Here is a 16,103-nt window from a genome sequence, read left to right as displayed (position 1 = left end):
ATGTTGTAAACTTAGATTGTAGTGATAGTTGCATATATCTGTAAATAGTTTAAAACCATTGAATTTTACATTTTAAATGGGTGAATTTTATGGTCTGTGAATTGTATCTCAATAAAGATGCTAAAATAAAAGAGAAAGTCTAGTCACTCTTACTATCTTTTAAAATGTACAAGACATATCTATCTTTTTATTCAAATATTAGTCAGGCCAACTTTGCAGAGCTTTTGTGATTTTACAAATCATAATAGGGTTGTATTTGCTATCTAAGTAGGAAATCATTTGTATATGTGACAAACATTGTGATATAATGTAGTTTACTCTTTGTGGACTCGTAGTTTTTAATCTTCTACAGTATTATGTATTAACATTTTATTTTAGGTATATTATAAATTTATTGGAAGCATTGATTTTTGTGATACTTTTAACTTATTTCTAGTGTTGTAATTAAGTTCTATAATTTCGGATTTCCCTTTTGTTCTTTTTTTCATGATTCTCAGAAAATTTACTTAATAGTATTAATAATAATTCATATCATTTGTACATTAGAAAGCACTGATTTTGAAAGCTTGGCTTTTTTAATACAATTATTTTTAACCATGTCTCTTCAAATATTTTAGCATAGCTATTTAGATCATGTAGTTATATTTAACTTGCATTTTTCCTCTGTGATTTGTCCTCCACTACTCCTCCATGTAATAAAGAAAAGGATATTTGTTTCATTGATGGTCCTCTTCTGCTAGCTATTTGTAACTATTTTGTCTCTGAAATATCTGTTTTCTTTTTTCTTCTAAGGGCATCTTAATATTGCCTTTGTCTTTTCTTCGTGTGAATTCTTAGGAAAAAAGGCAAAGTGTAATAGTCTCTCTAATTTCTTCTGTCAACTTAAATTCTCATAGAAAATTAGATTCTTTTTGCCCCAATAAATTGTTGTCATAGTAAAAATAGGTTCAACTATCAAAATATACTTTTGTTTGAATGCATATGAGATATAAAAACCTGTTGTTTTTCAGATTTAAATTTTAATAAGTTGTAATACTTTAAAAACTATTTAAAATTAACCTCTTTGGAGAAAGGTTACCTTAAAAATGTTTTAAAATATTTATACATAACTAAGAAAAATGTATTCCAAAAACTTTTTTTAGAAATTATAAAATTTGCTTAGATGTTTTTCTAGAAGGACTTGAGTAGCCATTATTCCCCACATAGAATAGATTAAATAGATTTAAATATGATTAACAGAATAAATTAGTAGAATAAATAGATAAAGTAGATTTAAATATGATTTAGAAAATTGGCATGTGATATATTGGATTATTCCCCCTTCTTTTTCAGGAACTCTTGGTGTGATAACAGAAGCTACAATAAAAATCAGACCAATCCCTGAATACCAAAAGTATGGCTCAGTAGCTTTCCCTAATTTTGAACGAGGAGTAGCCTGTTTAAGAGAAATTGCAAAACAGGTAAAAACAAAAACAAAAACCCACCCATATATATTTTTAAAATTCTGCTGCATAATTGATTTTGATATGTCACATATAGTCTTCATATTTAGTTGTGTTATATTTGTGATTTTTACCCAGTTCTATATGAAAAGGTAATATTGTAAAATCATCCCTTTAAGTTCAGTTGCTATTTCTTTGAGTAATTATACACCTATTTCTTGGTTTAAAGAATGCTGTACAATTTTAAGACAAGGTAAGGTATGTACCTGAGTTGATGGCTTCAAATGTCTCTGCCTTTTATTGAATGTTTTCTTAAGTTATTTTTGGGTAAGATATTTTGTGATTAATTGCAGTAATATTGCATTTTTCTTAAGATATTTATTGAAATTAAAATAATTGGCTGAATATCAGTGGCCCCAAAATACAGAAATTAAATATAAGTAATCAAACTTTATCAATTCTTAGAATGTGCTGCTACTAGGCCTTACTTGTTTTTTAATATTTCCTAAGCTATATGTTAAATTAAGTAATATAATATAGTGTAACATAATACAAGATATTTAGATATAAGCTAAGAAGAATTCCCACTTTCCCCTTCTTTAAAAAAAGGGATATATTGTCAAGGGTTTTAAAAAGACTAAATAATGCCAAGTAATTTTATTTCTGTGTTAGTTATGTGTATCAATGTGGGAATTCTTGGGTTTCTTTAGACATTTGGTTCATTGTTCGAATTATAATGGTTTGTGAAAAAATTCTTATTTCAACATTTCCCAACAGGGAGGAAGTCAAGGGAATATACTCCAGTCTCTCTCTTCTTGCTTTCTCCAAACTCAGAGTTCTTTAATACTTCTCATCAGCTATACCCAATTTGAATCTTGAGTGCAAGGGAGCTTTCTGATGTGACCCATATAGATCAGCTTCTGGGTATTCAGAATAGGGTGGAGGGAGGATCCGATAAGGAAAAAGAGTGGTATCTAGCAAGTACTCTGTGTTCATTGTGGTGTTTGTAAGGTACTGAGTCTTATCTTCATACCATTCCAAGAGAACCAAACCACTATTAATGTTTTAAAAAAATATAAAATGAGTAAAAAAAAATGTTATATTTACCCACATATTTACCATTTCCAGTGCTCTTTATTCCATACACTCAGTCTTGCCTTCTGAGACACTCATTCTTTCTTACAGTTTCTCACTTTGAAAAAGTCCAACTATATGATCACCTAATCTAACAGTTGAGGAGGGTAATTTTTATAATTTCCAAGTAGCTTCAGTTACTTATCATTAGATTGATTCTTCCCCCATCAAGATTTAGCCATAGGCTCCTTAATCTTGGTTGTCTTACTCCTAGGTAAAGGGAGAGTTTTAAAAGACGTATAGTCCTGGAATGAACATTCTTGAACTTGTGGCAGGTTACTTTGGTGGTGTTAACGCAGAAGTGAATGTTGTTGAAATCCTTAAGAGCTCCTAATTCACTTGAACTTTGAGGATATTATGTTACGGTTAAGGAGCTAGTATTATGCTATGTTTGCTAATATAACGAGATGGCAGTAATATTTAAAAGTAGAATTATTGAGTAAAGGAGTGGAGATAAGTTTTAGATGTAAATATTTGGGCACCGAGCGGTAAAGTTCACGTGTGTTCTGATAACTTGTTGCTAAACCCTTCCATCACTTAAAGGCCAAGGAAGTAACTTCGAATTTAAGATACCTCAGGTATTAAAAAACAAAAGAAGTACTTGAAGAGCCTTATGGTTTTGCCTGTGAATTCATTCCTAAAGGAATGGGAAACTAGGTTTTTTTGTTCTTTTTAAGAAAATAACTGTAAATTCATCAATTAAAAATCAAAATAAAACCAAATATTTTCCATAAATAGATTATATTTTCTGATTAATTTCAAATCTTCCTTAATGATATATTTTTTTATTCTAGTGTTTTCACTTTGTATTGTAGTTCATTCTTTGTGTTAAGTATTTTATTTTTATTTACTTTTCATCTTTGTCAAGCTTGACTATATCCCCTCCAAGAAAAGCTTTATTATTAAAGATACAGTTTATATTGTCCCTCTTGTTCAAGTTTTGAATGACATGTTTTTAGTTGACCATGATTGCCTCCATTTTTTTATGGCAAAATAAACATGAATGCCAAATTAGATTTTTTTTTAAATTTATTTATTTATTTATTTTTGGCTGTGTTGGGTCTTCATTTCTGTGCAAGGGCTTTCTCTAGTTGCGGCAAGTGGGGGCCACTCTTCATTGCGGTGCGCAGGCCTCTCACTATCGCGGCCTCTCTTGTTGCGGAGCACAGGCTCCAGACGCGCAGGCTCAGTAATTGTGGCTCATGGGCCTAGTTGCTCCACGGCATGTGGGATCTTCCCAAACCAGGGCTTGAACCTGTGTCCCCTGCATTGGCAGGCAGATTCTCAACCACTGCGCCACCAGGGAAGCCCCCAAATTAGATTTTTAAAATAATTATAGAATTTATAAATCTAGTCTGATTTGTATGTATTTTTAACAAAAGATCTTAATGAGTACACACTCAGTCTATGTTGGCCAAATCTGCCCCTTCACAATAACTCCACTCTGTTGAACACAGATTTAGTAGACTTGTTAAAAAGTGTTGTTATACGATCTTTGGAATAGAAGTAGACATATTTTATTCTTTCCTGAGTGCTCCATCTGCTTTTCCGCATTAAAAATACTCACATGTAAATCTGTCTTAGGTTTCATTAATGAGAAATGGTGTACAAATATGTCAAAATCCTAAATTTATAATTTCACTAAAATTGGAAATATTGAATTTAAACATAAATAGTTGGTGCAATTTGATGCAGTTTTTGTTACAATTTAATATGCTCCTGATAGAAAGTAACAGATAAGAGCTACTTGTGATAATGAAAGGCAGGTAGTAACATTTTTCTTCATCTTTGCATAAGTCAATAAAAGTTTGTTTTTTTTAAATTATTTGGATATTTACAATATGACCATAATCTAAATTCACTACACAAAACTATATTGAATATATATATCTTGGGATAAATAAAGGTGATGATTGATAGAAAGTGCCACCCTGTGGTTAAAAACCAGGTCAAAAAGAAAGCTCCTTTCTAATCTATAGCTTTAATAATTTGGTTCTCTGTAATTAGTAATAGATAATTTTTAGAGACATAAATACCATGTAACTGGAAAGCTTGCCTTACTTGAAACTGATTGAAAAGTCTAGATAGATAATATTTCATTCTCAAATGTTGCTCTTACGAATGAAACAGTTGCTAAGAATAGTCACTGGGATTTGGAAATATTCCACTGTTTGGGGAACCTGCATTTTTTACTCTTGTTATACTTCACATATAGAGGGACATTCCCTTTCCTGGAAATGGGTAAATGTATTATGTTTAGGGACATTTATATATTAGTTTATAGAGTATACAAATCTCATGTGTCAAGAATGGTACTGTATATGCTGCCCTGCTTTATAACAGTATTCTCAAGCAGAAAAATTTAGAAAATTATCAGGTTTTGGCACCAGTCATTGTTCAATTTGTGATTTGGAATTTCATTTGATAGCAAGAAAATTAAGATCCATTAAAATAGATGGTACATGGTTTACAATTATGCCAAATTCTTGATTGAGTAATGAGTTGGCTGCTTGTAATTCCTCACTGTCATTTCATAGCACTTCCATTTTTGCACTATTTTCAGACTCAAGTTGCTTTTGGATGAGTATCTTTTGGAAAGGAGCGGACATGATTGTTCACAGATAGCTAAGTGGGCTCTGTGTATATTTTTATCACTATTCTTACTGAAGGAAATAAATAAAGCAACTTTATACTGGCAGCAGAAGGATTCTACTAAGGTCACTCATCTGATCTTTGTCCATGTGAGGAATTGTCCTCTTTCAGTACTTCACTGCCTTGTGAGGAGCTAGAAAGGAAGATTTAGTGGAAGATTAATGTGATTCTATCTCATAAGTGGCAGTCCAGTAGAATCTCCAACTTTACTCAGTAGATGGGTAAGTGGCTTTTAAGATTTTCTCAGAGACTAGATTTCCTACTGTAGCCTCTCAAGAGGGGGGAAAATTGTGTTTTTTAATCAGAATATCAGTGTCAGATATAATATTTTATTTTTCTCTTTTATTGTTTGTTTTAAAATGGCAAGTATGTTTTTACAAGGGTTGAAGGGAACATGGAGTGTTGAAACAAGTTCAAAAGCAATTTTTAAAGTTTGGGATCTTCCCCCACCATTTGCCAATAAAAACTTAGGAGTTATGCCTTGTGGTATTGAGAGAGGACCAATTTGTTCCATTATGAGGAAACATTGACTGTCTGTATGTGTACTACAGACTGTCTGTATGTCTGTAGTACAAATTCCTCTGAAAACTGTATTTCTCAGTATCAGAACTAGGTTTTTAGAATTACAGATTAAAAGGCAGCTTTTTCTTTTGACAAGGGATGGCCCTTTCTACCTACCATCACTTTTATTTTAAACAATTTTAAACTGATAGGGTATTTTTTTCTAGTGAGTTTAGACCGTAATTTCGGAAGATATACATAGTTCATGTCTGACAATTCAGACTGTTATATCTCAATTCTGAATTGTTCTGTTTTCAACTTGATTTATCCTGTAGGGGTTCAAATAAATTGAAAGGAGTTAGGTTTAGCACTTATATTGTAAAACATTTAAAACTTATTTATATTAAGTGATAATTCTTAGAGATAATTTGTTACATATAGAAAATGGAATTGTTATTTTAAATCATTTTTTGATGTCATGTTTTTCACACTCTGAAGCAGAGAGAATAACCTAGCCAAATGTTTGGTTAATTGGATTCTTTACTGTGTGATCCAGCAAAATGTATCAAGCTTGAGGACAGTTATGAGACATGCTCTAGTCATTACACCTTTACTAAACTGAAAATGTACAATTTTGACCAGGAGACTGTTTGGCATTAACTTTTGCCCCTTCCCTTAACATAAGCGGAGGGAAATATCTACCCTGTATTATGTATTTGTTTCATTCTTTAAAACCAAGAGATAATTCCCTTGCTAAAAAAGTTCTTGTTTACAATGTAGATTCCTGGCTGTAAGCCAGTATATCCTTTCTAATAGGATTAACCAGTTTACCAGTAGCCTTAAATATTGCATGATTTCATCTGTGGTGTCAATTCTGATTTATTATTAGAGGAAAAACTAATTCTGTCTACATTTTAAGCTTTTATACCTAGAAATTTGTATTTAACAGAATTCTCTTCTTTTACATATGCTTTTTTTGAACTTTTAAAATTAATTTATTAATTAAATTAATATCAATTATTTTATTGTGCTTTTTATGTGGGAGAGTATGCTTTTAACTTTATATCCAACAAAGTGCAGTTGATATTATGTAAATTAAATAGACATGGTTTCTGTCTTCTAACAGTCACCAAAGATACTGCATATCATGATAAAATTTTCTGTGCTTAAATTTTTGTGTAGCCGTGTACAAGGGGTTTGATATTGAAGCATTAGCTTCTGATACAGTATGTTAGTAGACTATCTCCAGAATAGTTTTAAGGCTCAGGAACTAGGGCCATTCCAGAGTCTATACTGAAAGTTTGATTTACTCCTTGAAGAAACAAACCTTTTCAATTCAAAGGTTATTCATTTTTTAACCAAGATACCAGAGATATAGGACTGCCACTCAGTGCTTATATTTTATAGTTTATCCTTATGAAGCTAGAAGAAATCATGCAGACGTATGAAACATGTTAATATTGAATTTCTTTCGCCAGTAGCTAGTAAACTTAGATACTTCCTCGAACAAAGTGTCTCATCTGAAGTGCGAGTTCTGGTTTTCCCTGTGACAAGAAAGCAATATGACTTAGTTCCATAAAAACAAATTTTGCAGAAATCTTTTGATGTGTTTCTTATAGGGACTATTTTTTTTTGGAGAAAATGGTTAGATTGGGAAAGAGGTTGCTTTTTAAGTTAGTGCCGAGAATTCTACTAAGTAAATAAGACTAATTAGAGTGGTGGTTTTTTATTTTTCAGGTTATGTATTCAAGTAAATTCCTGGTTGTAACGTCATTAAAGGGAAGAAATTGGCAGCAATTTGACTTAGTCAATCTTATACCCATGCTTTGAGGTCACTGGTTTATTTATTTCTTCTTTGCTCAGATAAAACAAAGATACTGATATTTATTTATTAGTCCATAATGAGTTTCTCATATGATTTTTTTAGACTATTTACTAAAGTATAAAGTACAAGCAGGTGACCTGAGCGATTTTAGTCAGAGTGCATTTATCATAATAAAAACAAAATCAGTTATTTCATTAACTCCACTTCAAGTAAGCAATTTTTGTTTGAGTGTTCCTTAAATACCCTGAATGTATCATTAACCCATTAAAATTTCTAGGTAAAAATATCCCCTCTCAGGTTAGTTCTGATCACATACCACCAGGGGTCACTTTATCTCAAGGACCCTTTTCCCCTTTCCTCATCTATGGAATACTCTAGCAGAGCATAATTGTATAGCATGGGATTGAATTTAGTGCTCAAATTCTCAGAATTTGTGATGTCTTTAACTTTTAAAGGAGTTATTTTGAATTTTTTTAACTTACCAAGGTAGTTTTATAGCATTAAAATATAACCTAATCTTAACTGTAAGTATAGTAACCTAGTTTGAATGTTGTTTTTTAAGAATAGTAATATTATTTTGGTTTTTTGGTTATAAGGACTGCTATTTAATTAAGTGTCATGACTTCTGATTTAAAATTCTAAGAAACTTTTCCTCCTTTGTATTTTTAGAATGATGCATAGTGATTTACAGAATATTTGCTCTAGAATCTAAAGCAATCTTGATGCTGTGCTTTGCTTATGAGAATTTACTTGTGACAATAACTGAAAAACTCCATTCACTGACTTTTTAAAAAATGTGACACTATTAAAACATGAGACTTACTAAAGCTGTTGGTTTTATTTTGATAATTTTTAAAAGTCAGTGTTGAAAATGAATTTAATATTTATAATCTAGATACAAAAAGGTTTCTATAGCTTTTAATTCTTTTTTCGATGTATTAGTATGTAATCATCAACTCTGCCTCAGTATAAATAGGAACAGTGGATGACTGACTAGTTTATGTAACTCAGCTGTCAAGTTAAAATCATGTTCAATATAATTGAATATCAGTTGCTGTATGTAGCAAGTGCCCTGAAGCAAGTTTCTCACTTATTTTTTCAACTTTTATTTGAAAATTCTAAGCATACAGAAACTTAGAAAGAATAGTACAGTGGTCACCTGTATATTCATCTTGTATATGCAAAAATTACTAACTTTTTGCTGTTTGTTTTACATATTTGTGTATTTTTCCTTGACCATTTGAAATTAAGTTGCATTATAACATTTGACTTCCAAATACTTCAGTATACATCCTCTGAAAATTAAGGTGTTCTTTTTTATAGCCACAATATCATTATCATGTCTAAGAAAATCAGTACTTTTTTCCCTGTATTTCTTTTTTTAATTAATTTTCAAATTTTTATACAATTTTTAAAGATTACTTTCCAATTATAATGACAAAATATTGGCTGTATTCCCTGTGTTGTACAATACATCCTTGAGCCTGTCTTACACCCAATAGTTTGTACCTCCCACTTCTCCACCCCTATATCCCCCCCCCCACTCCAGCTGATAACCACTAGTTTGTTCTCTATATCTGTCAGTCCAGCAGTAATTTCTTAATGCCATCTAGTATTCATTCTATAATCAATTATTCCAGTTGTCCCCAAAATGTATTTTGTGGATAGTCTTTCAAACTAAGATCTTATCAAGGCCTACATGTTGTATTTTAGTTGTTTCAGAGATTGAATTCCACTAGAAATTAACTATAAATGTAATATACTTTTTTTCCATTTTCTGTTATATGTGTGCCTAGGTAGGTTTTCATTAATAACACCTGCTATAGATAGATACAGGTGAAGTAGAATCTGAGTGGCAGTAAGAGATGGAATTTACAAGTTGTTGGTAGGAATTTAAAAGTTTTTTTTCTAATAATGACAGAATGGCTCTGAATTCTTTCTCATATTGTACTGGTGTGCTTAAGCCCAAACATATAAATACATATGTTATATGATATTCTGTTTATTTTATGAAGAAAAGAAACTTGGTCTACTCAGGCTTTATTTGTTTTATTTGAAGTTGATGTGCCTGTTTTAATAAAAATGTTTCAGGAAAATTGATTTTCGTTTAGTATTTTGGAAACTGGTAATGTTTTTAGAAGCGTTAACCCAACTACAAAGATACCTTTATACCAAGATTTGAAAGTACTCAGGTTGTAGATTTTTTATTTTATTTTATAAATATACTTTTAATAACACTGCAAAATAGCAAGTAAGAGGGTTTTCATGTAATTTTTGTTTCAAATGTGACTTGAAAGCTCTGTGTGTGTAAGTATGTATGTGTCTTTTGTGATTTTTAATTTTTTTATTTTTTTTGAGGCTGTGTGGCATATTTGAAATATCGTTCATCTAGCTGTCAGGATATCTTGGTCCTAGTTCTGTCTTTACTGTTTTACAGTCATCTGACCTCAGGCATGTCTTTTAGTCTCTCTGGTTCTTACATCCTCATCTGTAAAATGGGGATAATACCAGTTCTGCTACCCCGACAAAGTTGTTTCTTATATTAAATAAAGACATATGAAAACAGCTTGTACACAATAGGATTCTATAAAATGTAAGGCAATAGGTTATTGTTAAGTATATAAATTACCTAATATTGTTCTTCAGATTTGGCAATGGCTTTTTAAAAATATAGATTGTATTATCTCACCTTTAGTATCAAAGATGAGGAAATAAATTATACAGTGTTCAAAATAAGAATCTAACCAGTCATTTTGTTGGGTAAAATAAAGTATGTATTACTAGTGGTTTTATAAAATTAAGTATTTGTTCAATTAAAAGCACATAATAGCAAAAATGTTATAACACACAGTTAAGGTATATATTTATAAGTTTTGTTCTTTTGAGTGATTCTATTTTCATAAATCTCAACATTGTGTTGATAAAGATTTTATTGATAAATGTTATTCAGAAGATAAATGTTTAAAAAGTTTATGACAGTCAAAATTTTGTGGTCTGAAAGCAGCTTCTTGGTGGAAGTTTAACCATGTTAAAAAGTTGCATAGAATATAAAAATCCCATTTAGGGTAAAGCTCACTTAAATTCTTTGGAAAAACTGTAGCTAACTTAAACCTTGCTAGTGTTTGTATGGTAGTGTTGTAGCATCACAAAGTTAATTTGAATATTTGCTTTCTTCATTTTTCTTTCCTTGCAGCTTTTAGTGTGTGCCTAGATAAATATAACACAGGTGCAGTTTTAGATGTTTTAGATACATAATGTTATGCTTCAAGTTTTGTTGCTGTTTTCATACAAGTAACCTTGAAAGATCTTAGAATTCTGCACATCGTCTGATAGTTTTTCTGTTTAAAATGGATTATGAGAAGGAATGAAAAGAAAGAACAAGTGCTTATCTATGAAGACATCTCAGTTAAATTTTTAAAGTGTTTTGGCCCACAAAAATGCCACCATCATCTTCCTCATTTTAAAAGAGTATGAGCCCAGTGACACATTATAGTTCATCAGTGGCATAATGCTCTAGGCTTTGATTTTAGTTTATAAGTTTTCTACTTTGTTTTAAAATAATCTACTTTGAGGCCTAATATTTCCTTTAGGTATTTCCACAGGTCTTTGCTAGGCATTAAGCAGATTTTGTTGCAGATAAATTAAAGATCTGGCAACATGTGTATGTATATATGTATTATGTACATAGATTTCTCCTCTCCAGATACTTTATAGAAGCCACTGATGTTTTATTTGTTGTCATAAAACTGTATAAAAAGTTAAGATTTTTTTTTCCTGTACGTATCCTTAGGAACTAAGCTCTTAATCTCAAATACAGAAAGATGACATTCATTTTCTACCTGTCTAGCTTCTTTACCATATTAAATTTGTATCACTTTTTTTTTTTTTCTTTTTAAAACAGAGATGTGCTCCTGCATCTATTCGCCTCATGGACAACCAGCAATTTCAGTTTGGTAAGTAAGGAATGGTACTTTAAAAATCTGCTCACTAAGCCACAAAAACTTATGAAACACCAGTTATGTGTCAGGAAGAGTACTGAGTACAGAGCTAGAAAGATAAGTGTCATAGCTCCTGTCCTCCAGGAAGTTCTCCATCTAATGAGGACAGACAATTGTATAAATGAATGAGTGCTGGAGTGTTAGAGGTGATGTGAAAGAAGACTGCACTGGATACCCTGGTGCAGATGAAGGAGGGGTTGATCCTACTTGATTTTGCCTGAGATTGAGGCAGAGCGTGGGGAAAGGCTTCTTGAAGGAGTGATGCTTAGACAAAATCTTAAAAGGTGAATAGAAGTTTGCCTGAGACAGTCTCTTCTTTCCTACCAAATTTTTGTTCGCTTATCAGCAAAAAATATGAAATTGTAAAACCTTAATGGCATGTTTGAACTTCTTCAGATAGTTCTGTGTGGCTCAAATAGACTGTAGGGTGAAAGTGGTAACAAGAGATAAAGCTGGATGGGTGGACTAGGGCTTTGCAGGATAGATTTGGGTTTTATCTTGTCAGCAGAGGGATATCTTTGTAGAGGGAATACAGTAAATCAGCTTTATAGAACGCTCATTCTGCTAGCATTATGCAGGATGGATTAGGATGGTGCAAGCATGGAGGAGGAGTTGAAATGGTTAAAGAGGCAAATACTGGGGGCCTTGTTCAAGGCAGCAGCAGTGGAGATAGAGAGTAAAGAATAGATTTTCCAAAGAACAGTTTGCCAACTGGATGTGGAAGGTTAAATAAAGGGAAGAGTTTAGGGCAACTCCTGATGTCTGAATGATTGACTGGTGGATTGAATAACAGTCTAGAAGAAGAGATGATTTTGGGGAAAAAACATTACAAATGGGTTGTGTTTAAGTTGACCATGGAATATTCAGGTGGAGAATTCAGTAACAGTTAACCATGTTTCTTTTTCTTCCTATTTTGCTTAAAGTATTAAACTTTCTGACACGATTTATCATCTTATCAATTCTAGTTTTATTGCTTCTGAATTTTTCCATATGCTGAAATTTAGTTTGGGATTTAAGTTTATAGACTTTAAGTACCCTCAAAATAGTCCCAGAATGATTGCTCAATAATAAATACTAAAGGCCAAGTTAGGCAGGCTTTTCTTTGGTGTACGAGTAGCTTAGATTTTAATTTAGGGAAGAATGATTATCATAATTATATAGAAATTGAACTAAGGAACTCAGGTTGATAACATATCAAGGGTTCGTTTTAAAATTAGATTCTTCTAAGTCACAGCTTTTATTTCTTTAAGTAAATTACTTTCAGAATACTATACTACTGATAAAAGTTTAAGATAAATGTGTCCTATAAATGATGAAATAGTTAAATCAAATGAAAACCAAGCCTCCTGTGTGTTTTGGCCTGCATTCAGAGATCTAGGTCTGAAGAGAGCCATGTATCTGATTAATAAGACTGTGTTATCCATTTATATGCTATAATGTAGTAAACTATGTTGGACATAGACACCTATGTAAAACTAATTATGATATGGCCAGATTTTATTTATAACTGGGATCTATAACAATTTAAATGTAGGTTCAAAGAAAGATCCTTTTGGTTATCTGTCATCCTTGTTCCACATTCTCATTACTGTACCTAGGAACATGCTCTAATGTTGGTTCTACTCTCGCTAGTCTTTAGTGTGTCTCCTCTCCTTCTGCCCTTTACTTGGCCACCAAAGTGGTCCTTTAGGCGTACAGATCTGATCATGCTTCTTGGCTGTCTGTAACCTTTTTGATTTCTCAGTATTCACTGAAGCTTTCCCACTTTCCCACCTATATATCCTGCCATGACTTCATGATCAACCAACTAAATAACTCTTAGCACAGCAAGTGGTGCCCGGGACCTTGTACCAACTGTATGGCTGATTGGTCAATGTTTGTACCATATCGGTTGTTAACAAAGCACAAGCCTTATTATTAGTTGTTAATATTTTTATTATCACCCCTCCCCTTGACACAACTCTTAATATATTATATTGAAATGATACCTTTTCAGTATATTGAAAAGTTATATATCATTGAGTACATTGAAATGATCTACATATTTTCCCTGTGAACTAACGTTTATCAAATTTGGGAGATGTTTCTTATTCATTTTTATGTGTCCTGCACCTGTCACATAACAGACACTTACATGTTGATTGACTTAATCATCAAATTAGCAAAAGAGGGTAAACAAATCTTGAATAGCATATAGGGTAGTGCTAAGCACATTATCAGTAGCACACAACCATTCCTCAAGGTTGTATTTCCAATTTATAAACAATTCAAAGATTAAATATTTTGGCCAAAGTCCACAAGTTATATGTGGAGCTGGGGTTGAACCCAAATCTGTCTGACCCCAAAGCCCGACTTTTTCCAGTGCTTTGGAGCACTTCCTTGAAACATAAGAATTTATGGAATCCTTTAAAATTATTTAATTAACACTGTAACAATAACAAAATTCACTAATCAAACTGTCCAGCTAGTAAATTTAGGAACTAGTTCCTTTGTTTTCTATATAAAATAAAACACAATAGCTGGAATATATTTACAATGTAATTAGTTCAGTAGGCAACATTAATTTAAGAATAAGTAAAAGATAATAATATCCTCTTAATTAATACTAATACTTGACCCACTTAAAAGTTAGTATCACTTTTGCAGTAATTATGCTTGAAGCATATTCCATCAGGCTATCATGTCAACTCAGTATTAGGGATATATGTGACTAACTCACAGTAGTGTTAATAGAAGTTGTGCATTTAAATTTTAGTGTGATAAGATGAACATATACCCTTAAGGATTATTCCATATCAGAGTAGTAACGTTTGGAATCTTCATACATTGTGTAAAAATATGTGGACCAGAAGTCTTTTATGAGGATCAGATACACACACTCACACATTTATGTTTATATATTTGTTTCCGGTTGCTGTTAAAGTAGGATGAATTCCATTTGGGACAGCGAGTGAATATTTTGATGATGTGTTACCTTTAACTTTATACATGCTAGAAATGGAATCTTTTAAAAACACTGGTTATGCTAGAGAACATCTCTGACAGGTTACAATGAAAGAAGAAAAAAATCCCCAAACAAACCTCTTGTGATCCAGGATCTCAAAAAGATTGCTAGGTTCATCTCTATGTAATCTGCTCTTTATTTTTTGTTTGTTTTTTGCTTTGTTTGGTTATAGCATGGTTACCTAACTCTTAACTTCTGGTTAAGATTTATGTTACTTGGTCTTTTATGTAATATAGTTTCTTATTATAATCTGTAAGAATGTAATAAATATTACAGATTCAGATTCTCACTTTAAAAAAATAAATGAATGGGAAAAAAAGACTGCAAGTGATCATTTTTCCTCCAGAAATATTTCTCTCCACCCCACCTTTTTTCCTTCACAAAAGCTAGTTTGAACCTATTTTAAAAGAAGGGATCTACACTTTAAAAATAAACAAAATCCCAAAACCTTAAAGCCTTTTTTAAAAATAAATGTTTTATTTGGAGATAATTTTAGATTTACTAGAGGCTTTAAAAGTCTTTATAAAAATTCTATATAAATGGTATGCCAAATTTTTCTGAATTGGACTCAGAGTACTAAGGCCAGATGCATGACTCTTAAATGTTATAGTCATGGGAGTTAAGAAGTTGCTACTCTGAAAACAATGAGAAAATAGTAAAAGACTTTTACTCAATTAAACTTAATCCGCAGGCAACGATGTTAATTTAACAGACTCTGAGACACCATTTATGTTTTTTTGGCAATTTTAACTCTCTGGGTATAATTAAGGAAGCAATTACTAGTTTTATGCCAAGAATTCTGGGTGAATTAAGAATTAATTAAGAAACAATCTTAAACTTGGCATTGACTCCATATTTGGTTATAGTTCTCAATGGTTTCTGCATAATTAAAAAAAATAAAAGTAGAACTAGCCACCATTGGGTGTTCCTAATGAAATAAAAATTAATGAAGTGATTTTACTATGTATAAACTATACCATTGAAAGATAACCTAAACTATGTGTAGTAGTAATTACATATAGTAATTCGAGTTAAAAAAAAAACCCAAGAAGGAGTTTGGTAAACAAAAAGTTGTTTGTGACTTTTTAAAAGATGTAGATCTTAATACCAATATGTTATATATATATATAACATAAGGAGATTTTAAAAACTAAAGTCATGGAAATATTCACTTTCTTTTAGGATACTAAATTAAAGTAGCCTCTTGCTCTTATGAAAAACATAGATAAATTAATTTGCTATTAACTTAAAATATGAACTTTTTTTTCTTCTTAGGTCATGCTCTTAAACCTCAGGTTTCCTCTATTTTTACATCATTTTTGGATGGGTTAAAAAAGTTTTATATTACAAAGGTAAGAATTTTTTTTAATGCTTAGGATATTAATTTTGTTTCCTGCCTTCTCTTCCTCACACACACCTATGTTCTTCCATGTTGCTGTGTACATTTCATAATTGTTACTTTTTATGTTGGAGTAAATATTTAATCAAGTAAATCAATTATACATTCAATTTCAGAAAATATAAAAGCTTTCCTGAATTTGAAGTTC

At 31.5% G+C, this 16,103-nt stretch overlaps 1 protein-coding gene across 1 annotated transcript in view; it reads left to right on the top strand.

Annotated features, from left to right (window-relative positions):
* AGPS (alkylglycerone phosphate synthase) overlaps nucleotides 1-16,103 on the top strand; it is a 140,427-nt gene that overhangs the window by 79,009 nt on the left and 45,315 nt on the right. The window contains exons 11-13 of the mRNA XM_082395636.1: nucleotides 1,333-1,460; nucleotides 11,456-11,507; nucleotides 15,832-15,908. Coding sequence (XP_082251762.1) covers nucleotides 1,333-1,460; nucleotides 11,456-11,507; nucleotides 15,832-15,908 — 257 coding nt within the window. The remainder of the gene's footprint in view (nucleotides 1-1,332; nucleotides 1,461-11,455; nucleotides 11,508-15,831; nucleotides 15,909-16,103) is intronic.

Source organism: Balaenoptera borealis (assembly GCF_965194805.1).
Source record: "Balaenoptera borealis genome assembly, chromosome: 6".
In the NCBI taxonomy this organism is placed as follows: domain Eukaryota; kingdom Metazoa; phylum Chordata; class Mammalia; order Artiodactyla; family Balaenopteridae; genus Balaenoptera; species Balaenoptera borealis.
The sequence above is the reverse complement of the archived record's forward strand: the minus strand, read 5'-3'. Positions and strand labels throughout refer to the sequence as shown.